At 30.7% G+C, this 25,841-nt stretch overlaps 4 protein-coding genes across 8 annotated transcripts; 3 read left to right on the top strand and 1 right to left on the bottom strand.

Moving 5' to 3' along the window:
* The first annotated feature begins 4,806 nt into the window (after positions 1-4,806).
* On the top strand, positions 4,807-5,886 carry LOC148272692 (rab11 family-interacting protein 2-like). The gene is given in 4 exon segments (XM_088239709.1): positions 4,807-5,153; positions 5,155-5,309; positions 5,312-5,514; positions 5,516-5,886. Coding segments are annotated over 4 exon segments (831 nt in total). The 3' UTR covers positions 5,642-5,886.
* LOC148272691 (rab11 family-interacting protein 1-like) lies at positions 5,784-12,053 on the top strand. The gene is made up of 2 exons (XM_088239708.1): positions 5,784-6,238; positions 11,453-12,053. The coding sequence occupies exons 1-2, from the start codon at positions 5,857-5,859 to the stop codon at positions 11,524-11,526; spliced, it is 456 nt and encodes a 151-aa protein (XP_088095834.1). The 5' UTR covers positions 5,784-5,856; the 3' UTR covers positions 11,527-12,053.
* Positions 12,054-15,444: 3,391 nt separating this feature from the next.
* On the top strand, positions 15,445-20,698 carry LOC148272690 (uncharacterized). 4 transcript variants are annotated; one of them, XM_088239704.1, is made up of 4 exons: positions 15,445-15,692; positions 15,881-15,945; positions 18,710-18,763; positions 20,145-20,698. In XM_088239704.1, exons 2-4 carry the CDS (start codon positions 15,888-15,890, stop codon positions 20,369-20,371), a joined length of 339 nt encoding a protein of 112 aa, XP_088095830.1. In that variant the 5' UTR covers positions 15,445-15,692; positions 15,881-15,887; the 3' UTR covers positions 20,372-20,698. The 4 variants fall into 4 exon arrangements, with proteins under 4 accessions (XP_088095830.1, XP_088095831.1, XP_088095832.1 ...); XM_088239705.1 differs by having other exon boundaries at positions 15,479-15,692; positions 15,862-15,945; XM_088239706.1 differs by having other exon boundaries at positions 15,479-15,707.
* A 286-nt stretch (positions 20,699-20,984) lies between these two features.
* On the bottom strand, positions 20,985-25,491 carry LOC148272689 (dolichyl-diphosphooligosaccharide--protein glycosyltransferase subunit KCP2). Of its 2 annotated transcripts, XM_088239701.1 has the most exons (5): positions 25,465-25,491; positions 25,082-25,204; positions 24,528-24,682; positions 23,334-23,461; positions 20,985-21,193 (listed from the first exon to the last, which is right to left on the bottom strand). In XM_088239701.1, the coding sequence occupies exons 2-5, from the start codon at positions 25,083-25,085 to the stop codon at positions 21,082-21,084; spliced, it is 399 nt and encodes a 132-aa protein (XP_088095827.1). In that variant the 5' UTR covers positions 25,086-25,204; positions 25,465-25,491; the 3' UTR covers positions 20,985-21,081. The 2 variants fall into 2 exon arrangements, with proteins under 2 accessions (XP_088095827.1, XP_088095828.1); XM_088239702.1 differs by lacking the exons at positions 20,985-21,193; positions 25,465-25,491 and adding an exon at positions 22,543-22,608 and having other exon boundaries at positions 25,082-25,221.
* Between the last annotated feature and the right edge of the window lie 350 nt (positions 25,492-25,841).

Raw genomic sequence — 25,841 nt, 5'->3', positions numbered from 1 at the left:
TCAACTATGAATTTTATAAAATCTAAATATAGATCTTCACTGTCAGCAACAACTGATTTTAATGTTGATATTGACAGAATTGTACAAAAATAAATTAATAAAGAACTGATAAAATTAATTACATTATAACAATGACATTCCTGTATTTTTATTTTTTCTTCAAAAAGTTGAAGCGTTTGTTTTTGCGGCCCTTCAGTATATTTAGTTATTTGGATTGGCAAGGGAACGAATATTTTTTTTTTTTTGGTTTGGACAGCCCTGTTATGCATCTAACTTCCCGTAGCACTAAATTTCCATCGTGGTTTTGTTTTTTTATTTTGTCTTAAAGTTAAAAAGTCGATGTGATAGTATTGGGATCAATATTTTATGAATTTAAAAATTACCGATGTAGTAAAACCCGTTTTTACTATTTATCTTGATAATGTTTTTACAAATGATTAATTTGATTTACTGTCTATACCTACGTTTTATTTACATAAAGTGTTTGCCTAATATCTACCAAACTAAAAATCGCATTATATGTTTAATGTACAACCAGTCTACTCGTATCCAATATTATTGGCTATTTTTTATCAATATGTATTTAACATAAATCTAAACCTATATTTATGTATTCATTCATTGAAGTAGGTATTTTAAATAAAATAGGTACTTGAATTGTGTAAAAAGATGAGGAGCATTTCAAATGGAGTCGTATTCTTATGTCTTCTGTAAATAATAATATTTCTCTCTCAACTATAAATAGTTTTAAATGATTATCCAATCAAACCATTACCTAAGTGAACTAAAGTTATGGGTAGTTATACTCTCACTCACTCCTATTATTACACATTATATTGTAGGTTCATACTTGACCGATGAAAAATACGTATTTTTCTTATTAAAAGATACATACATTCCTACTCCTTATAATATTGTTATCATAATAAACATAGTTTTTTGTCAATAAATAATACTGCTAATCATCAAATAGCTAATTGTTTTATTTCCCTGTGTTTGAGTGGTGTTATACCTAAATATTTACTATAAAAATAAAAAAAAACAAAGACAAAAAAATACTTAATCTACTCTACTATATGTATATAGGAAAGGCAATGTTAATATGTGTATCCTCGATAAACTAAATAACTACTGAACCGAAAATTATGATCTTTGCGCTGAGCATAGTTATGGCACTTAAAATCTTCCATTTAATATGCAGAAAAAAATTAGGAGCGTTAATGTTTTATTCATCGACCGACCAGGGTTGCATTCAACGAGAATGCATGTACTAAATATTTGAGAGGATGTTATTTTTCCACATTCGTTTTTTTATGGATCCCAATCAGATAATTTCCTTACATTACTTATAATTTCGACCCATTTATTTATTTTTACGTTAAAATCACATTCCTACACCCCTGTTGGTGAGAAGAGGAGAGTTAGTTTGGCATTTGCAAAAAGAATTCTATGTCAGAAAATTTATCATTCCAAGTTTTAGAATTTAAACATTATTTCAATCTTAAACAGTTGCCCAATATACCAATGAAAAAATTCGCCATCTTTTTTATGTTTATCTGAACGGTTTTTACATGCTTTCATGACACAATCGGCATCGGGCATTTTGTTTTCGAATTAAGTGTCAAGCTCGCGTCAAAATCTAGCTAGAGTTAAATGTCACGGTTTTGGAGGGCTCAAGGTGCATTATGAGCATTAATAGGTCAATGGTTTTATTTAAGAACGACGAATCTGATTCTATGGTTACGTAAAATCGTTATGAAATAAAGTTTTGTAAGTATATATAATAATATTTAATCTAAAGAGGAAACGCGCTCTGAGTTTTTTTTCATACCAACGTATTCCCGAATATTCCAGTTTTTTTTTACTATGGGAACTAAAACCATCTGCTGTCTTCGAGCGCACGGCACACGAATATGATAACTATTTTTAAAAAACGCAAAATATAGCAATGTAGGAATTTTCTTTCTTAAACTCTTTCTTTATAAAATAACAAAATTGGTTCAGTTTTGAGGTGCGAAAAACGGGACAACGAAACGTCGATTTTCTTGTCTTTTTCACACAGTATCGGGAAGGCATCTGCAAGAAAGGGACAAAAAACAATGTTCAAATACCTATTTATCAAAATTCCTTGTTACCGCATATCCTCATAATTTATGTAATCCGAAACAAAAAAAAAATGTACCTATATGTACATATCCTATTTTAACTAAATACAGTTATTGAAATGAAACTTTCGATTGTGCTCGATATGTACTACATAAACACCGCATTTTACACACATCGCTCCATAAGCCATATTCCACTCCATATCCACATCAATAAAAACACTAACACAAATAAAATAACGTGTTATGCATATTCTCGTTACATCTTGTTGTCATGTTCAGAAAATGATATTATGTTGTGTACGTAATTGGTGTTGTGTTGGGTTAATGTTTTATTTTAACAATTGTTTTATAGTATTATACCAACATAATAATAATAATAATATTTGGCTGATTTATATAGCGCCATTTTTGTGAAAAATCACCCCAAGGGGGCTTTACAATTGTATACCTAAACTTACAATCTAACTTAACTAAAGTGATATATTATATTTCCAGATTTAAAATTGAGGGTATGATAGTCTAAAGAAGTGGAATTTTAGTTGGGATCTGAACTGACTGGGACTGTCGATGATTCGTAAGTTTGGAGGCAATCGGTTCCAGGCAGAGGAGCCAGCAGCGGCAAAAGCACAATCTCCAAATCTAGTGTTTGGGGAACGCCGCATTTCGACAAGTTTTCCTCTTCCTGAATGAATCTTCGCAAATGCTGACCTAAGAGTAGATTTTTTTTGACATGTATTTTCCCTAATACAAAGGTCCGATAGGTATTTTGGAGCCATTTAACACTGGTGCACAACAATAAATATTATAATAACATTAAAAAACTAAGCTTATGTATACCACGGTCTTAAAATGTGTAGTTTTAAATACATCCTTTGGAAAACAGTAATGTACCTATATACTTGGGTGGGTATTATGATTACCAGGTATGGATGCCTACACTCATAATTATGGTGACTATGGTAAAGATATGTTAGCGTAGGTATCCTTATCTGGCGACCACTATTCCTAATATGAACATTCCAGGCTCATTGATTTGGTTGTTCCGGTAGCCTACAAAACATACGAAAAGATACAAAAGTATATACAGTAGAACTCCAACTATCCGAACTCTGGCTTTCCGAATCTCTGATTGTCCGAATCGCTTTCAGAATTCTCAAGCTTAAGAAAAGAAAAGGGAAAAGACAGAAGAATCACTTTAGGCATTCAAAAAACATTATTTTGGAAATTCCTGGATGTTAAGAAGTTAGTGCTGAAAATATAATAGAGTAGATGGTGTGTGATTCATCAGACCCTGGGTTTCAAATTTTAAATGATGATGAACGTAGGTATTGAAAGTGTGTGAGATAAAAGTTCCGAGGAAGAAGATGACATTAATGTCGAAGTAGACACGGGACCATCAGCTAGTGAAGCATTTGCCGGCCTTAAATTTGCGTTGAAGTAGATGGAACGTCATCCCAAGTGGGATCACATGCAACTTCTCACTGTCAAGTGGATGCGCGACTTGGCTGCTCGAAAACGGATGATGACAGTCAAACAGCTTACTTCGACCGAAATATTCAGCAAGCAATGACATTCATTTACAGTAGGTACCTACGGTATGTACATACTGTACTAATGTACAGCACTTGTAACATGTAAAAGTTTTGCCTTTTCATTTGATTAATTCAAAGCTATTTTTCTTTCAAAACAGTTTTTCTCCCATTTTTGACATGCATACAGTAAATAATTCAATTATCCTAATTTATTATTATTCGAATGGGGTCCGGTCCCAATTGATTCCAATAATTGGAGTTCTACTGAATTGTATAACACTGTACCTACACTCAGTAGTTCGAATATGTAATAGCCTTCATTAACGTGTTACTACTTAGTGTACCAATCAAAGGTATTAATTTCGTTTGTAATAGTACGCAGATTAAAATATTTTATTTGAAAACTTTCAGTCTCGCACGTGTAAACAGAGGCTATTCCAAAATTTGACGGTCGGTGCATTAATTTTCAAAAAAAAAATATACAGTCCGTCCGTAAGGTCAGGACATTATTTTTTAATTTATATAGACTAAGCTTATGATGGCTGTTTCTTCATAATGATTTTTCGAAAAAAAAAAATGTAAAAGTATAATAAAGTCAATTTTACAAAATAAATAAACCTGTCAAAAAATATACCCTTGACTTGAAAATAAAATAATTTAAATAAATTTATTTTTTATTAAATCGTACATTTTTTTGAATACCCATAGTCAGCTACTTTTTTTCAAATATCTATATAGATTTTTATAGATACAAAAAAAAATATCAAACACAGCTAGCTAAGTATTTTGTTTTTTACTTAATTACAATAAATATTGATTCTAACACTTGAATATTTTTCAGATATTGATTGATAGATACAAAAAATATCAACACCACTTGCTAAGTATCTTTATTTTACTTTATGACAATAAATTATTGACTTTTACACTTGAATTTTCTTATCTCGACAACAAAATCTGAATGTATCGTTTTGAACAAAGTAAACAAATAGCCCCAGTTTTAAGATTACTTACCTACTCATTACTACTTTATCTACTTATCAGCTGGTAACACTTTATTACAGATGACACATTTGGTGAGCTGACAGCCCCGTTGTTATTGTCACGGTGTAATTTTTGTTGTTCTTTTTTTTATTTGTTTTAAATAGTTTGTAAAAATATATAAAATGTGGAGTCCAACTCACGTTCAAGTTACTGTACACAAAGCTAAAAACTTAGCAACAAAAGGTAAACATGGAACAAATGATTGCTTCGTCACTATTGGGTTGGGCAAGGAGAAATTTCAAACATCCACCAAAGAAAAGTCCCTAGCAGACGTCGAATGGCACGAAGAATGTGACCTCATGATACCTTCTCAGGGAAATACAGCTGAGGTAACTCTAACCGTACTGCACAGGAATTTTCTCGGAGATCAGTTTCTAGGTCAAGTAGCGATACCTTTAACAGGACTCGATTTTTACGAAAGACCTAAAAGTCGATGGTACAAGCTTGAGGGTAAACCAGGAAAAGACAGTTCAAAAAAATCGAGGAGATATTGAGGTGAAAATCGGTTTCACTGTGAAGGAGGGAAGCCTTACAGATTTAAGCAAAAAGGAAAAATATAAATCTTCGATGGGTCAACTATCTCTTGCCGCACAGAATGTGGGTGGAAGTCTTCTCAGTATCGGAAGTTTAGAAAAAGAAAGGGGTTGAAAAAGTTTGCCAAAAATCTGGGATCTAAAATGCATTTGAACAAAAGGGAAAAGAAAGGCGACAGTTCTTCTTTAGGAGGGAGTACTTTAAGTTTACAGAATGCCGGTAAGCCACCTTCTGGAAGTCCTTTCCATACCAAGTCGGGCCAAGCGATCGGTCAGGCTGATCCCGGGGTAATAAGTGGAAGATGAAGACGAATTTGCCTTCGATGATCTTTCTCACAAAAGTTCTGGTAGTTCTCTCAATGTCAACAATTCTATAATACTAGCACACTTCCCAGGGTTAACAAATTATTCCTTCTCCCGCTAATGCTTCTTTAGAAAACTTGGGGGGCGGGGAATTACTGCGGCGCTCAACAAGCGGAGGAATCGTCGCTCCTGAAAAATCTCCTCCACCTCCTAAACCGGTTCGTCTGGGACTAGAAGAGATTACGCATACTCCTAAAACCACTGATATTGTCCAGAAAGACGAGTGGTCTCAAAAGCTGCTCAAAGGTAAACTTCAAAGTCAAGCTCTGTTGGGAAATGAAAGAATGTCATCAGAGAAAAACAAAAGTGTCGAAAATCTCACCTCTGCTTGAAAGAACAAAAACTGATAGTCCCAAATTCTTCAAGAAGTTTACTAAAGACAAACCTAAAAAACCACTCGGTGAACGAATCATTATAGGCGAAGAAGGCATTATTGACGAAATTAAAATGAATCCAGCTTACAGTAAATTACCTAAGGACATAGTTCAAAACTACGAATCTAAGAGCCGAGAAGATCTTGTTGTGATGGCTTGGAGTCTTCAAAATGAAGTAGACAACCAGAAGAAAAAGGTCAAAGACTTGGAAAACTATTTGGATGAGCTGCTGCTAAGGGTCATGGAAACTACACCCCGGATTCTTCAGAACCCCTACTCCAAAAGTAATCTTATTATTAAAAATAAATAAATTATCATATTCATTACAGTTACACTAGAGTTTTCTAAACGATGTTCAAACTTGCACATTTGATGGCATCATAAGTTCTTTAATTGCAAGATCTGACTGAAAATATTATTTTTATATAGCAGGTAAGATGGTGAAAAGGTATTTTACACATACTTAAAGATATACTGAATACATATTACGCAAATGTGTATTTTTTATCTGGAAAAAAACATTTCATTATATCCAATAACTGGTCAAATCTTTGTAATATGTCATTTTTAATTATTAAATACAAACCTACTACAATAATAATTGTAGGATTGACAAATAAGTAGGAAAATGATTTAGGTAGAAAATTCTTAATTTTAAGTATCTTATTAAGGCGCCTTAGATTCGTGAAGGGTCCATAATCGTGATTTCATGAATGTCATTATCAATAGTAAGTAAGTAATTTAAATATGTTGTTAACACATGACTTTTTTTCAATTATTATTATTATTTAGAGTATAATAACTCATGTGGCGCCATTTTCTTAATATAATTCCTCAGTGGCGCTTCACACAATAATTCGCTGAATATCAATTTAATTTTAACTTAAACTTTATAATTTAAGCAAAACTATTTTGTCTCCACATGCTAAAGATTTATTCAAATGATTTAGAGAACAGGTGAGTTTTAAATTTCTTTTGAAACATAACTTCAGTCTCACGGTTTCGAAACTCCTTGTGGAAGAGCATTCCATTCCATGGACCCTGCTGACACAAATGCGCATTCACCAAATTTAGTGCGCTGGTTAAATATGAAAGGTCTGATTTTATTTTCTTATAAATTGGTTATCATCTAAAACAATTAGTATCATTTTCATGATTGAACTAAATTTATGATCCAAAAATATAATCTAAACATATATTTGTATGTAAGTACTCAATTCAGATTAAAGAATTAGAAATACTTTAAGTATATAACCACTTATCTCAAAATACCTTCTTTTGAAAGGTATAAGAGATTAATTACACCCATAAAATAATATGTTTGGTGACAACTAAAGTATGATAAGAAATGTGTTAATAGCATCTTTAAATATTGTTAGCAATAGTCCATTTTATTCAAGTGATATATCTTTAGAATACAATTCATTCAAATAAATATTAAATCATTTTCATTTATAAATCAAATATGTTATACTTATTAACAAGTTTTATTTCGTGGTGTGTTTTGTGGCTTTTAAAATATTTGTGAATAAAATTTACATATATATAATTCTTTATTAGTAATGGTTTAAATTTTTCGAAACATATTTTTATTAGAATATTTATTCAAGTCAAACATAAAATTTGTTATCTAGATTAGTGTGACAAAATGCTTTAATCAAAACTTTTAATTATTGTAATACACAGTGGCGCACTCAGGGGGTGAGGGGGTGGTGTCTCATAACCCCCGGAAATTTAAACAATATCAATAAAAAATAATGTTCATACTCACCTAGTAAAATGAATATGCACACATTTAGAATCTTTTATTGTTATTTTATGTTATTCATTATGCACTCGACCTTTTGGCATTTTATTTCATGTTTACAAATACATAATCGACAATTCCATACTTCAAATAATAGCGCACGCGCCGATCGAGTTCAAAACCAACCGATTGCTTTTTATAAATAATTTGAAAAAAAGGTTTTCAAAACATAAGTAACTAATGGTTTCATTTTAAAGTTTATTGCTCCTCTCAACCTTTCTGATACTGCAATAAAATAATTTGAAGACATGATAATGTTTTATAGAAGTGACATGACAAATACTCTCAATGAACTGAAAGTGGGACTTAAAGTTTGGTACAGAGTAATTGCTTGACTGGAAAAAGACGAGTAGCCAAAAAGAAAGGCAGCAGGCCATATTGTGAAAAGACTAATTGGTAGTTATCTAAAACAATTAAATACTCCAAATATTAAAATATTGTTGTCTATGACTGATTACTATCTTCAAACAGGCACCTACGTAAATTCCTAAAAAACATTAAAAACCCCAAAAAATGCAGGGTTATGTTATCCGTATTATAAGCCACTGGTTAAACATATTATTTTTATTATCAATTATCTTAAGTGTTGAAATTACATGATTCGAGTCATAATTTATTTTTACAAAATATTAGTTGAATATCGAAAATTATGTCCTCTAAGTGCTTTCATTGCTGAACAAATAATGCTTTAATCCTGTGTGTGTCTAATATGTATAGCAGAACTAATAACTTTTTTTTTTCAATATTTTATGCCAAAATGATATTTATTAACCATTCCATTTTCCCTCGCAAATAAATTATAACACAAAACAAGACTATAATTATGTACGGGTACACCAGCTTAACGCGTATAGATATTTGAGATATGCTCACAATCTGCATCTGTTGACTTCAATTTATCTATTGGTTTTAACATTTTGAAACCGTTTACTTGACAAAACATTTCAAAAGTTACCAAATGAAGGTCTCAAATACCTATCGACCATCTTTAGCTGACTTTTCTGTATCATGTAAATTACAAAATAAGATATCAATAGATAATACAAATTTACTTTCGGCAAATTAATTTCTTGCTTCTTTAAAGTTACATTCAAGTAGCATATCATATCATATTTAGTAGCATATCAGCATTCAATGGTGACATGAGTAGTAGCACATCAGCATTCAATTATGTGCGTAGTAGCATTAGAATTATGATGGCAATTTATTTAGTTAAATTAAAAGTGAAATTGAAATGTTATTTAAATTAGTTAATAAATAAATACGTAAATCATTCCTGCCTCAGCTTATGCTGAAGAAAGTTTTATGTACTAACATGTGATTGGTGCTGATAAAGCATCGTAGCATGTTTTTATTAAAAGAAAAGTCTTTTATATCATTTAGAAATATGATTTATCTTGCATTTTAATAAATTTTAATTATGAACATAAAAGTAATTAATACCTCTATCAATGTTATTATTTATGAAAATTAGTCAAAAGTATTTGAAAAATCAGTTTGACTGCTGTAATAATTATTGTTGAAATTGAAGATTTTCATGTGAGAATTCCTAACATTATTTTTTATTTCCAATATAGTAGAAAATATAAACAATACATACCTGTTTGCAATAAGTGCTGTTAAACTGAATATTATCCCTGGGTGGTGGATGTTTTACAATGTACAACTAAAAATATTATTTTGGGTATGTTTCATTAATTTATTGTGATTCATGTGTTTTTTTAAAAAATAATAATGTATGTTGTCCAATATAGTATGTAGAAGACATTTAAAAAGTATATAGATGGTTATGTGTGTAGTTAATTTTATTTTAGAAAAAACAACATAACGAGTGCTTGATAATAAATAATAATATATAATAATTACACATTATTTGTCTATAATACATTACATACGTTTGTTGGAATGAATTAAAACATGTGTTAACAGTTATAATTATCATCTCCTATCTTTAGGGATAAGGAGGATGCATTCAAGTATTTTATTTAGGAAAACCAACAGATGTTATATAAAAAATATTCCAATTAAAGATTTCACAAATATAATGATAGGAAATATTACATAATAAAGAGGAAAACATGATATATTAAAAAAGAAGGTTGGGAGTGGGGAAAAAAATTGGAGGAGGGGGATTTTTATATTGAAATTTACTTACGATAATAAGGTAAACATATTAAAAGGTACATATGTAAATTAATTGCAAACTCACAAATGTTTCATTTTAGAGTGTTTCAAAAAGTTTTTTTTTAAATCACAAAATTTAGTATTATAAATATCTAAATGGGAAATCTTTTCAATGACAGACTTGTTAAGTTGGTATTATAACTGCTGAATAATGTCAAGAAATATAAAAAATATCTAATTGCAGATGATTTGTTAGCAACAGTTATGTAACAGGTGTCTAGCATTTGTGGAGTTTACCTTCCATTCATATTGTCATAATATTTTCTGGCATTAAGTTGACAAAAATTGGGATGTGGCTCCGTGGTAGTGCTGTGGAATCACAGATCAGAGGTTTGAACCCTGCTTTTATCACAATTTGATTTCCGTTTTCTATTATGGTTGCTTACAACTATACAGTTGAAAATCTCTCTAAAATGTAAACATTTGGGTGGATTATAGGAATACAGTTTTAAAGAAAAAAATGGATGAGCAAATGGTTGTATACCAACACGTACAAGGTGTGTCTGGAAAGTAATGTCAGTGTTTTTTTTTTTACGTGACTACGTTGGAGCGCACGCGGACCGTTTGGGAATGGTGTAGGACATGCGTTTCCACGGAAGTTGTTTTGGGACCTTGCACAAATACACAGGATAATGGACAAGCCACAGAAACTGTTCGAATGATCAAGACAGCCTTTAAAAAAGAAGCTCTTGTCAGATCAGCAAAAGGTCGGCGTCCCCTAGCCCCATGAAGGCCAGGATGAACAGATCCAAAATCAAGACGATACTCATCGTGTTTATTCCTAGATATTTAATGTAGTCAACTGGTTTTAAAATCTGGCATGAACAATTAATATCAAAGGACTGGTCCATCACGAGTTTGTACAACCTGGTACAACTGTGAAAGCTAAATTTTACGTCAAAGTGCTAAAATGACTGAAATACAGGGACTCAACGCGTCCGGCCGAAAATCGCAGAGGACTGGTAGTTGCAACACGACAACGCGCCGGCCCACAGCGCCTTCTTCGTCACCAACTACCTGGAAAAAGAAGGGGTTCCAATGATTACCCAGCCCCCCTACAGTCCGGATCTGGCTCCCCTCGACTTCTTTTTGTTTCCACGCCTGAAAGGACCCATGCAAGGAAAGCATTTCGAGACTATCAAGGGGATCTAAGCAGCTTGTACAGCAGCCTTAAAGAGCATTCCGGACGGGGCCTACCGTTGCACGTTCCATGCCTGAAAAAATCGCTGGAGCCGATCACATCAACGCATCTATTTTGAAGAATTTTGATGTGTTGTGATGAAAAGTTCAATAACTTCTTTGTAATCAACCTACTGACATGGCTTTCCAGACGCACCATGTATGTTTCCTGATCAAAAATATCAACTTAATTCAATCTACAGATAAATTTATGCTTTTCTAATTTTGAGCGTTTCTCGAAACCAGATTTATTCATTTTTACTTTATTTTGCAAACTTTATATTTATTTAATTCATCTTTACTCAATTGACTAGTATATATTTTTCAGATTTCAGAATGAGACTTCAAGGACTTAACAACAAATATAACATCAGTTCAGATAAACTAGATGTTACAAATTAATGAGATTGAAATATTATTTCGTCTTGTTAATTTCGTCACTACATCAAGACCAAAACTCATAAATGTTTTTCAATATGCAGATGGTACAGAGATTCTTTGTATTGAATCTCGTAATTTATTTTATTTGTGTTTAAATTTACTTGCAATGCTAATAAACTAATAACTGAATAAAAAAATTGGATATTACTATATATCAAGAAAATGAAATTGTACTAATTAACTTAGAAATGTTATAAGCACTATAAGTTTGACGTAATCAGTGAATTTCATTTAAATTAATGCTTAAGCCAAGAATGTTAGAAAAGTTTAAAGTGCCTACAGTAATTAATATTCAATTATATTTGTTGTTATTTCAAAATCACGTTATTGTAACATTCAGGGTTATTGTGCTTTAATTTTTCATGTTATTTCATTGATCAATATTTAAAATTATATAAACTTTAGTAATAATATTGTTTTTATATTTCTATGTAGGTTTACTTTATGATTATTGATATTTTGAAAATTTAATAAATGATTTTACTTACCTTTTGGTTTTTTATGCTGTTATACCCTATGGTGGCATGTGAAGTTCAATAATAAGACTTATTGTAGTTGACTGTGGTTTATTCTAAATGCTTATTATATTGTGGTAAGAGAGCGACTGTTTGCTAGGAGAGACAAATCTAGAATGACTTGCCAAGCTGTGTGGGTATGCAGACGACTGTAGATATATTGTTGTCACCAACAATATACCTACATTCCTTACATATGCAATTAAGATTTTCAGGGTTGTTAGTTCTAGCTAAAATACCGCAACTATTTGTAAAAACATTAAACAAGAAGAAGGTTGCTAGGTTTTTTGTAGTTCGGAAACATAATTTTTTCAGTTTCAGTGCTGCATAGCAGCATTTATTTAATAATTTAAAATACAAATAACAATTTGTTACCCCACTAATTCTAAAGACTTTTCTGTGTGACACATTTTTTTTATGGCATATTTATTATACATTGTTTTATTTATATTGTACAAATTTATTTATTAACAGGCACTATAAAGTATTTAGAGAAATATCTTTCTTCAGTTTTTTTTTTCATTTTAAGATCTATCATGTTAATGATGGTTTGTGGGAGATCATTGAACAACCTTGGATTAACGCATTTTAATGTTCGCTCTCCGAAATAATTTGTCATTCGGGGAACGATCAGGGAGCCCTTACTTTTTAATCTAGTGTTGTGAGTGTGGGAAACTCTTTTTTTATATTCCGAATCAACTAAGTGATCTACAATCAATTTGTAGTCACAAAGTTGTTTTACCGGCAAGACATTACAGAATTTAAAATATACACCTTCGCCCATATGTTTCGCCTCACGGATTATGCTATCCGGTACAATCCCCTTTAACAGTCGCACCTGAATATCATAAATTTTACCCAGATGAGACTGGAAGGTGAGACCTCAGACATGCTTATATAATCGATTCAATGAGCGAGGTATATATGTATCTTAACGTTTTGAAAGGTAGTATGCTTTTGATTTCATAAATCACCTTAAGCCAGTACCTTAATCTGTCGCAGATTCCAACAATATGAACACCCCAGCTAAATTTAGAATCAATAATTATTCCTAAATATTTATGATTATTTACAACATCTATAATAGAGCAGTTACATATATCTTATTTTTGAATTTGAATGATGGCAAAAAATTTATATGGGCTTGTATTTCAAATTCACGTTTAGTGATATATGGTGAGGATGCATGAACAATTTTAGTTTTTTTAGAATTTATTTCCGAGCCATAGTCATGCGCCATTTGATGAGATTTGAAAAATCTCCTTGAAGTATTTTTTGGGCAATTATTACATTTGAATGGCTTTTTACAAGGGCAGTATCGTCTGCAAATTGGAAGCAACTTTAAATTTTTTACATAATTTTCCATTGAATTACAATATATTAAGTAATAAATCGGTCCAAAGACTGATCCTTGAGCTGTTTCCATAGACACAACTCTTTCATTACTATAATTTTCTCCAACTTTTACTTTCATGCAATGATTTTTTTGGTACATAATTGTCCGTAATTTTACTATATCTTCCCCTTATTCCTGCAACTTTGAGAGATTTTACAAGTGTTTCATGGTTTAGCGTGTCGAAGGCTTTTGAAAAGTCTATCATTAAAACAAAAACATGTTTTTTATCATAAAGCTCCCCTTTTATATAATTTGAAAATCTAGAAAGTATAAGCGTAGTACCCTTTTTTTCTGGAATCCATATTGATTTAAGCATTAAATATTATTTCTAGATAAAAATACATTTAACAAGATATTTTTCAACAATTTTATTTACGATTGGGAGTAGAAAAACAAAATACAGAAATGATTGTCATAACAAAATTAAAAAATATTACGATTATTATAAAATGTTTATTCATAAAAAAAATTGTTGTGTTCCATATTTATAATATACCTACCTAGTATGATGACATGTTTTCAAAAGTTCCACTTTTGTGCGATTTTTTCCAGTTTTTGCTTTCCGTGAAAGCAGACACATAGGTATGTGTCACCATTCACCATTTATTATGTCTAAAAAGGCCTCCATTGAATACAAATTATCGTATTATTTATAAAATAGGAGTACTAGAACCGCTGGAAACTTAAATAAAGGTGTTCTAAAACATTTTAGTTCATTAGTGAAAGCTCATTGTAATTTATTACAGAAATAAAACATGAGTGATACTTAAATACGTTCAATTTTATAATAAAAATAAGAGTTTCGAATCTTCGAGTCTCTTAATTTTATAATAAAAATAAGAGTTTCGAATCTTTGAGTCTCTTATTTTAATTATAAATTTGTTCTGAAAGCGATGAAACCGGTCACTGGTTTCCAAATTTGTTTTATTTCTATTGCGGGGGTTACTCCCTAAAATGAAATTTCTCGATTTGTTGATCTAGCGGCAAAAATTGTAAGCTTTCATTCTAGTTTGGCTGTGTTTTCAAAGATGTCTCTAAAAGTTTCCGTCAAAACCCTAGGCCGCGATTACAAACGCTATCTTCATTGGTACATATCGGTATTAACTCTACATTATGTATGTACGAAAATGTGTATATTCGTATGAAAATTCAAAGCATCCCTTTCGATAACATGTTTAGAAAAAAAACAATCTAATCATATTCTATTTTTTATAAGTACAGAAAACTTTATTTTACTTGGTAGATAAAATTGAAGATACATTTTTACTTCTAATTAGAATACAGACCCTGGGGTGGTATTTCAAACGCTCTCCTGGCTCTCGCGGCACGAATCTCAAAAATTTATTATTTATTCAATATTTTAAGAGAAACTTTTTTTTATATGCAGAATGTGTAGATTAGTCAATTCATCACATAACTTGTAATTCTTTAAAATAGATCTTCCAGCTTTTTGTAGATCTCTTCGCCATTAAAACAGTGTGAGATGAAGATGAATTGGCATGATTTAGCAAAAAAATTTTTAGCTAGATATTTTTATCGTGTTTATAAATATATTGTATATAATTATTTTACTTCCCTTATTTGTATTTGTTACATAGTTTTATGTTATTTTTGTTAAATTTCTTTTATGCATGTCTCTTCAAGTAACTGTTGTAATTGGCTTAGACCGTATATAATAAATAAATAAATATGTTAAAAAATATATTTTCCCCTCTTTGTTGAAAAAAAAGTAAATATATTAGATATATAATATTCAATAACCAACAGCAACATATCACGTATTCGTCGATACCCCTCTATATTTTTTTTTACGTAAGGTTTGAAATTTTCCACTTTCTTTTTTTCAGCAACCTGCTACGTTTGAAGAATCTACCAATATGCATTACTTGTTATTCGAATATCTCGACGAACCCCCATAATAAGAAAGCGTTCTAGTTTATGGTCACATTATGTCTACATAATAATATTGTTGATGGTTTTTCATATTTTGACAGCAATCTTTGTATTTTCCATCTGGATTTTATGTGTATCTGTGCAATTTTACCAGTATCTTTTTCTGTCATTTATGTTGTTTACTTTTTTGTACTTTTAGGGTTAACATTTGATTTCAAAATCACATTAGTATATTATAATCTAATTGGAAAATTTCGTTCAGAATTCTGAACAACGTGCGCTTTATAAGAAATAAGACATTCCAAGAACAAGCTCCCTTTTTGGTTAGTGTACTTTTGGTAAAACACTTTTTATAAATATTTGTAAATATATTTGTAGAATATCATATAAGCTTGAATATTTTGACATCTTTTCTATATTTTGACACCGTATCTATTTTTATCAAAATGCCTCCTGATTAAAATAAAAATATTAATTTTATACATGTGGCAGGATGAATTTTTGCTTCCAGGCTGATAATGCCCTCTACTTCAGGTTCACAGAGGGCTATCTCCTTGAGTCCTCCAACTGTTATGGGTAAAAAATATAATTATTAAGTTAATGTTAAAAATATTTTTTTGCTGTTTTTGAATTCCAACAGAAATATATTTTTTACACAGAGCTCTTCTTATGGAAAATATAATCCATTTAGCAATGACTACATACTTAAAATAAACCTGCATTTTTATAAGTTTCTAAAATCTAATAGACAATGTGCAGAAATAAAGTAGAATAATATGAATCATTTATTTTCAACAATGAAATATTAATTTGAGTAATTGAATGTTGTTATGCAGGAAGCAGCCAGCCGTAGAAAAGTGAAACAGAGATAATAGCACTTTTACGAAAAGAGTGAATGATCCAATCTACACACTAGTTGGAATTTTTTTACTTTGACAAATAATAAATAATGCATACATTGGTTTTTCTTTAAATTAAAAAAAATAAATAATCTATGTATTTGACCAGTTTAAATGATTTTTAAAGCCTGGCTGACCTCATAACTTAAGGTGAATTTTGCAGAAAACTGACAGCCCTAGTAAAACTGATGTATGTTGTGTCATTACGTATTCAACATATTTTTTATTAAATGTTTGACCACAAAGTTAATGCTTCTAATTAATAATATTTTTAAAAATATTTATAATAATTGTAAATTGTAAAAAAATAATTTGTTATAATAATAATGAATTGGTTCACGCATTATTACTCTGAAGAATTTAGGTTATTTTGAAAACAGCCAGATCCAATATTGAATGATACCTCATTCAAACTTTGAATGTATGAGTGACATTCCATATTAAAACTCGTTTTTTTACTACAGGTTTTTTTATATTAATGAATTTATAAAATTAAAATACATGTGTATTTATCCACGTAAATTTATTTAATAGAACTAGATATCTGGGCCTCCAGATCTTATCTTCTCAATGCACCATAAATTTTTCTAGTGCTGTAGGTGTTTTCTGCAAATTGAGAAATGCCGTTTTTGTGATCAACGCTATTTTCAGGTAATTAATTACAGCTTTTTGTATGAAAGCAGCCTGGCTGTTTTTGACAGAACATAGAATTGACCTTACTGCATTTGGTAACATAAATATCTAATTTTTTCAAAATTGTGGACTGCCTGCTTTCTGCATAACTACGTTCAATTGATGTTTTATTTTCAACACTGGAAGTCACACGTATGTAGACAATAATGAATTAATCATATTAAATTCTAAAAACAATGATTTTTACTTAAAAGCTCCTCTTAGATAAAAATCTTGGAAAAAGAAAAAGTGTGAAAATTAGGTAGCTTTGCGGTTCTTTCGAGCTTATGCCCAAAACAATAGAGGTCCCGGGTTCAATTCCCGTCAAGTTCAGCTTGAAATACATATTTAAAAAAAATGGTATTACTGTATCATTTCATAGTTATTGGACTGGATCTTAAGCGTAAGACTAATCATCTAGCCTTTATGTATTAAATGATCAAGATATGCTGCAAATGCTTAAACGCTCAACCATGTAATGTTGTACGATTTGCTAAGTTATCGCTATAATATATATTAGGTATGTACTATGTATATGACAGTTAGCAGCTGACAGTTAATTGACACACTCATGTCCAGATAATAAATGCGTAATTTACTGAATGAAAGTTTCTTGAACGACCGTAATATTATGGGAATTCATTAATAACTAGTCAGCTATCGCCGACTGTTACATTCTAGGGAACTCAGCCCTTCGGGCTTTGCTTTTTCGGCCCTGCGGGCCTCAGTCGATGAATTAGAATCTCAGACTCTGAAATTTCACCCCTTCCAGCCTCACAATTAATTTTTTGCTGTTAGGAGCATTCTAATTATAATAATGAACCTGGTCGTGGTTTCGTGGCTAGTCTCGGACTCACGACTCAGAGGTCTGTGGTTCGAATCCCACTCTACCCCAACTTGATTCCCATTTTCTAATAGTGATTTATTTACAACTCATTGAAAATGGCCCTCATAATTAAATATTTGGGTATATCATAAGAACGCAAATATTTCTTATCTTGAAAAATAAAAAAAAACATACTGCCGAGAGCTTTAACAGCAATTCCCCAATTTACAAGGACCTAACTTGGGAGAACACACTAGAGTTAGCCCCTGGACAGAGAGGGCTGTTTTTACTTTGAATAGGCAACTGGCATGAAATTATGTGCGAATGTTTTACTAGTGATCTGTAATTATTGTTCCTGAATGTAATAACAGTTAGCATCCGACAGTTAATTGACACACTCATGTCCAGATAATAAATGCGTAATTTACTGAATGAAAGTTTCTTGAATGACCGTAATATTATGGGAATTCATTGATAACTAGTCGCTATCTCCGACTGTTACATGCTAGGGATATAATAATAAAGTTTGTCCATTTCACGGAAAAAGAAAAAAAAAGTTGAAGGGTGTTAAAATTTTATCTCAATTATTTTTGTATTGAACAATGTTTTGAGTATGTCCAAATGCTTGCGGTCTGGCTGGATGTTAAGTAGCCACTTAAACCAGCCAATAACAGGTCATAAGCCCTGTAAATGCCTAGACTCCCACATTCCCTTCTCAAAAATATTTTCCCTCTCTGTTGCAACAAATTTTAATATTTTTGTATTGTTTTATTTCCTATGCAGTATGTTCTACCCTATACGCCTTCCGTACCAATACTAATATTGGTAATTTTTTTAATTAGAATCTCTCGCCATTTTTTTTACTTAACTTCAAATGAAGTAGATATAAATATGTAATGCAAATTCAGAAATAAAAACGTTATAGAGCTGATATTTATTTCAGAAATAAATATCGAGGAAATTTCTAGAAGAGGTTTAAATCAACCCCCGAGAAGAGGTGAGTCTATGTGTTCCTTAAAATTGATTTATTTTTAAATAAATGTATTCATACTTTTTGTCTTTGTTTTATTTATGAGATGTATTATAATTTGTTTACTGTAACTCTGTATTGGTGAAGCAGTAACAATGATTATATTTATTACATTTATATAATATAATGGTCCAGATAACACTGAAATTCGAGTACCAATTGAGTACCTTGTGCACCAATCACCTGTTAAAACTATATTATTAATTTGTTGTCATTTGTTCCAGCAATAATGCTGTCATTTAAGTTGTATATTTCCTTTATCCATCATCTCCACTGCATAATCTATGAAAAAAACTCCCCTTTGCATATTATTGTAGTCAAATAACAAATACTTATAATATATGTGTTTTATTTCATTCCTAAATTCATCACATTAAATATTTTTTAGCATTCAATGTTTTAAAATTATAACATTCTAATTAGAAACTTCAGCCCTATGTGAAATTGGAAACAAAAAATGTTTTCTTGCGCGCGGTAAAAATTAGAGGATTAAATTTTACTGCAAAGTTTCTTGAAAATATACAAAAAAATATATTTTAATGAAAACTAACTACTTTGAACGGCGTCACTAGTTCATATGAATGAACCAAGGATAAGAGAGCTGTAAAAGATATCCGGTTTACTTACCGTAAACGGACCAATCGGCAGAACTGACTGAGAATTGGCGGAAGAGAATCTCTGACATCACAGGCAGAGTAATTTCAGAAATTTAAAAAAAATCATAGCACTAATATGGTATATAAATTTTTTTTTTGGATTAGTTTAATAGTCTGTTAACAAATAACAAAAAAAAACACTGGACTTCCTTATTCTTTTCTAAATTCCAAAATCGCTTGCAAACCAATGGAGGCATTTAAAATAAATTTTAAAAAATTATCTAAATTTTCAGACAAAATTGAATATCAAAAATATTATTAGAACAGGACAACAATCACAGGCAGTTTACTTACCTGCAATTGGAATCATTTTGTGTCAGTTTATGTTACTAATTATTTATAAAAGATGATTTTTTTTTCGAGGGTGTTTCTCAAATTTTAAGCAATGTGTTTATAAAATAATCTTATGAAATAGTAACTGTTATCTTCATAGAAACCAATTTAAAAATCTACTTATTTGATAGCAAGTGGGTCTGATTCTTTTTCTAACAAAGAAAAATATTTTCTTTCTAATGATCAACCCTAATATTTCAATTTTTTTGACATTTTCACAGTTGGTCTTAAATAAAAGACTTAAAAATTGGGTAACAATTAGTGGACAGTTAATTTTTTTTTAATAAGAATGCTAACAACTGATTTAATTCCAACCTTTTAAAAAAAAAAAAATATCTAACTACTGACTTTTCTTTCAGTTATTGAGAACGAAGCTCGTGCAAGAATCGACAGGATGAATCTCCTCATGGAACAAGACCGAGAAATTCATCTGGTCAGATTAGAAACAGCCCGTAATCAGCTTGAAGCAGCCCGACACCAACTGGAAACAGCCATTGTTCAGAAAGAAACTGCTCTTCTCATGCGGGAAGAAGCGGAAATTAAATTGAAAATTGCTAATATTCAGGAATCGGCACTTCCAAAATAAACTATCTGTATTAATAGTATTATAGTAATACCTAATATTAAAAAGAAACATTTTTTATTTACTATTTTTTTTTAATTGAAAAAAATAGTATTGATAGGACAGAAAAATTATCAGTTTGTACCACTTAGATTAATTATTGAAATTTTTCATTTTGTACTGATGTCGATGCAGAAAAAAATCTATCAATCTGTATAACTTTTGTCAATTTTTATTCTAAATTCAAGTACGTAGCTTAAAACAGAAAACTTCTGGCTCAAGGCTTGCATATTTATAGTTGAATAGGTCGATATCATTTATAAAGTACAAATATATAAGACTTCATCCGCGTATTGCTCATTTGCTGAACCTTATATTCCTATTTATTTCGAAATTATCTCCTTATCCCTTCCATTCCTTGTTTTCGCTAATTTTGTTGGAGCACTTTACTATCTTATACCATTCTCAGTGTTGCGGGATCACTAAATTTGCTTATCCAGCATTACAACACTGGAGTTAAATATTTACAACTTTAATCACTAATAAAATATTATTTTTATGGAATAGAATAACCACGCCCTTTAGTTCTCAGCACAACTCATCACAAGATGCCACAATAATATACAACACAATTATGTTTATTTGTGACCAATTCAATTGTTTATGTGTATTTTATTGATTATTTAAAACTATTGGAATCTATAAAAGTTTACAGTTTGCATTTGAAAGTGTTTTTAAGATTTATGAGATTTCTTCTTGGATTGTGGCACATGTTGCACGGGTGTTGCATATTCTTTCTGTGATATTCTGTTAACGTAGTAAAGTCCAATAAGCGAAAAGATGAGACTGAAAAGAGAAATAAGGAATCGTTAAACACAGTACGCTCTCTACTAAGTTCATTAGAAGGTTTGAATACTGGGAATATGCATTTTGTGGAGTACTAAACCGTGCGCAAAGTTAAATCTTAAAGTATAATTATTGTATATGGGTATAAACTATTTCTACTGCACCAGGAGGGGTTTTTATTTAAAAGGAAGCCTTTATTTTAGAGGCTTGTCAGCAGGTGGCAAAGACTGGATATGGAAGGAAATTGTGAAGCACCACGACTCCCAAACCAATTAAGGATATTTTTTTCAAAACGCGCTGTTCTTCCCGGGGTATTTTGGGTTTTATTTTATAAATATTTAGTCAGTGAGATGCATATTTTTTTTTTTTGCATTAGAGATAAAAAGTATTATATCTCTGTTTTGGTCACATTTGACACAAGAAAAGACACACCATTACATTCCATATAATAGTTACTATCTACACATGGACAAAATTTATGAGAGCTTCTTACGCACTTCCGTTAGTGCAGTGCGTTCAGCAAGGAACGGATGTGTTAATTGTTTTTGTATTGCATCCTTATAACCTGCGTCTCATACTGTTTTGTTTTGCAATTTTAGCGTTTGTAGTGAATAGCATAGAAGAGGATATAGAAAAACTAAAAAAATATACCATTATGGTCAAGTAGTTAGCGCGTTCGCCTACCATGCAAGAAGTTTTGGGTTCGATTCTCGACATGGTTGATATGAAATATTTATTTATCAAGATGTTTTTACACCAGAATATTTCATTGTCTCTGGACTGGCACCTGAAGAGCAAGACTGATCTTCTTGCTTTCATGTATCTAATAAATCATTTCATACTCGAACTTATGGTAAATCTTTAAAGATTAAAGCAAAAATATGGTGTTTTATTTTTGTCGGCTACTTGCATAAGGTTTTACTTGCATTAAATAAAACCAAAATAATGTTATTAAAATTTATCAACTCATTTGTATGCAGAGTATATATAATATACTTCTTGTTTTAAAACTATGAAATTATAATTGGATGCATTTTTAGGCAAAAAAAGAGATATGATAAACTAATAAAAGTAGTGTATAGCGAGTTCTCCCAAATTTCAATTTCTTTTATTATATGGATATTTAATATGAAAGAAAATTATATGCACACAATTATATTACCTATAGGCTTAGTCATAAAGTGTATTTATTTTTTTATAAATACAGGGTGTTCTTTAAGCCCTGTTACATCCGAAACCACAATGATCAGTGTGGGCAAGAAGACATATTAGCATATTTTAAAAAATATTTAGAAAGAAAACTTTTTAAAATAAAATATAAAAAAAAAACAAATGGTTGCTTACTTCTGCAGGGGAGAAGTGAGGGGAGCGCGGCGCAGTGTCAGACTCCCCTCTTCCCCCACCTCGTTTCACCCCTGCAGAAGTAAGCAACCATTTACTTTTTTTGATATTTTATTTTTTAAATTTTTATTCGTTCCAAAAAAATATTTTAATGTGCCAATATGTCTTCTTGCTCATACTGATCATCGTGGTTTCAGATGTGACAGGGTTTAAAGAACACCCTGTATTGTCACGCAATTCGATGCAAATCACAAAAATACTCAAATTTCAGTGAATAGCATGTTTTTAAAAAACAGTATTCAATGAGAAAGTTTAGTGCTATAGGAAATTGGACATAATTTTTGATAAAAAAATTGATTGTACAGTGAAGTTTCTCAATAATGTATGAAAATTGACTACTTTGAAATGTCACACGTTCTTGTAAACAACAATAAATCAATTATATAACTTTGTGATAGATTTGCGGTTTCTGGGCAGCCATCTACGGGGCTCTACTAAATAGCAGCACAACTCACCGTCGACAACTTGTGATGTCACAGGTGGAGTAATTTCAAATTTAAAAAAATCATAGCGATTATAATATGATACATAAAATTATTTTTTTAAATGTTGGTTTAGTTAGATAGTCTATTAGCAAACATTTTATTTTAAACCACAACTTCCTCATTGAGAAAAGTTCCTTCTTGAATGTTTTTCTTGCAACTAGCAAGAATCGAACATCTAACGTCAGTTTCCCAGTTGGCAATCTAACCAACTACGCCGTTGAATAGACAATACATAATAAGTTAAGGAAACGTACCAAGTTGTGACGCAGACTCTGTGTACCATTCCAGAAGCTACCAGAGATATGAGAAGACATAAAACAATCTCTGGATATTTTAATTGGAATGCTTTACCAAACATAGATGATTCCATGTTTCCTATGGCCTGGTAAACAAATAATGGTCAAGGAAAAACACAAATATTATGTACATTCATTTTAAATGTATTTATTTTTTAGCTGACTGTCTATTTAATTCTTAAATTTTAGCGCAATTGTGAATGAATAAAGTCTGCAGAAATATTGATTTTAGTCAACATAAGTTTTTGTATTGAAACATAAAAATAATAAAAGACATGTGTGGATAAAGGTGTTATGTGACAAAAACAAAAAGCACAGATATCGAGTTTTGAACTCTAGTACAATTACATATAAAGATAAAATAATAACTTCATTCGCCCTCAGCATTGGTTTTCTGCTAATTTTTTATAGTTTAGTTGGCTTGATGTGAAAGAACTGTACATAAAATCTTCATTTACGTAAAAAAGGTACATTTTCAAAAATTTACAACATAACACCTTTATCCACTCATGTCTTCAATTATTACAACCAGAGCTTCTTTTGGAATTGACTGATATTTGATTAACAATACATTGTGGAGCAGGTGATTTGATATTGGTTTGGGCGAATGAGACAATTTATTTTACTTCTACCCAGCTCCGCTATATAATATTTATTTAATGTTAATATTTTATGTTTAGCTATAGGCGTAAAATACATATATAGAGTAAAAAGCACACTATCAAATAAGGCACTGAGAACCAAAGGGACTCAAGCGACATTTAAACAGTTTTTGGCAAAATTATTTATTTTTAAACAAAAAATAACTAAAGCCTATGGTTAGTGCGTCATTTTTTTGTTAACATAAATTAAAAGGAAATACATTATGTGTATAACAGCTCATATTAATTTGGCAGTTATGTTTCTATGGCATAAGTTTTTTTAAGCCTTAATTTGGTAATACATTTTTTTTTCTTTATTTGGGTTCCAGCTTTAATATTGGCGCTTGAGTTAGTGTGACTTAAAATAAGTTTTTTTTTCATTTAACTATCTACTCAGATTAAAATTATGTCTAATGTCACTTGCTCTCAGCGCCTCCAATAGGGTAAATAAATGGTCCATAGAAGCTCTTCTGAGATATCACTACGAACACCATTATTTTTTAAAGGATACAGTTAAAATGAGCAGAAATAAGATTGATCCAAGGTAACCTCCTAAAATGGTATGGAGTTGTGTGGAGGAAAACCAAGATCTGTACATTTGCATGCCTGAGAAAATTAAAACTGCAAATATTGATGAGAGGATGAAAGATGTTCCGCTTGAAACAGCTGGAAAAAAAACAATATTTCAAATGGGTTTACTATCATTATAATGACAAAAGTGGCTGAGTATTTAAATTAGGAAATCGAAATCACATTTTACAAAATAATCCTGCGGTAAATGTTTTATAAAATGATCTGCAAGTTCAATTAAATATCAAAAAAAACATTTTTATTATTCAAATATATTTTTCGATAGGGGTATTGAGAAGATAAAAGCTACTTGATCATGATTAGGTGAGGTTAGGGAACATAAAATAATATCACGTATTAAATGAATTGGTCGATGGTTCAAGATATACTAATATTAAATATTGATATGATAATATTGTAATAATTTGATGTAGATTCTGTTCATAAATTAAAAAGGCTTTCGTAACAAAACAGCATAAAAAAAATTATACATACACATTTTTTAATTGTATTATGGTAGAACCGGTAAATATATAGATTAAAGCACAAATTCAGTACGAGTAAGATTAGTATAACCACAAATTCGCAATTTTGACACGTCTCCGATGCGAAATGCGACTAATGGTGAAATAATCGAATTAAAATAATCGATTATTAAAAATATCGAGACATTTCGAAATGTTTACAACTGATCGAGTTCACTCGTACTAATCGGAAAATTCATTCGAAATGGTTTTCCGAGACAATCGAAATATGAATTCGGACTTGAGATTTCTGATTATTTTTCCGATTAGTACGAGTGAACTCGATTAGTTGTAAGCATTTCGAAATGTCTCGATCTTTTTAATAATCGAATATTTTAGTTCGATTATTCCCACCATTAGCTTCTGGCTTCAGATCACAGACTATCACAGACTACCTTCAGATAACGAGCTAACCCGGCTTTATCTATGTAATGTGATGTCTATGGTCTTTGATTTGACATTTGGATTCATTATTGCCAGTAATGGCCAGTACTTCAGACTAAAAAAGAAATGTTTCGTACTTAAAAATGACAAAAAATAATATTATAAATATTACCTATATTACCAGTCATACTCGATGAAATGGCGCAATATGTAATAAATTCAAAAAACATTCATAAAACCATATTATTATTGTTGGACTCTTCAATTGATTCATAAACTAAATAACGAATTCATCACTGAATGTACCTCCAAACGCAAATTAAATAAATGACATAAAAACTATTACT

Source organism: Micrasema longulum, unplaced genomic scaffold (genome assembly GCF_059751315.1).
Source record: "Micrasema longulum isolate JH-2025_06_02 unplaced genomic scaffold, ASM5975131v1 h1tg002227l, whole genome shotgun sequence".
Classification (NCBI taxonomy): Eukaryota; Metazoa; Arthropoda; class Insecta; order Trichoptera; family Brachycentridae; genus Micrasema; species Micrasema longulum.
The sequence above is the reverse complement of the archived record's forward strand: the minus strand, read 5'-3'. Positions and strand labels throughout refer to the sequence as shown.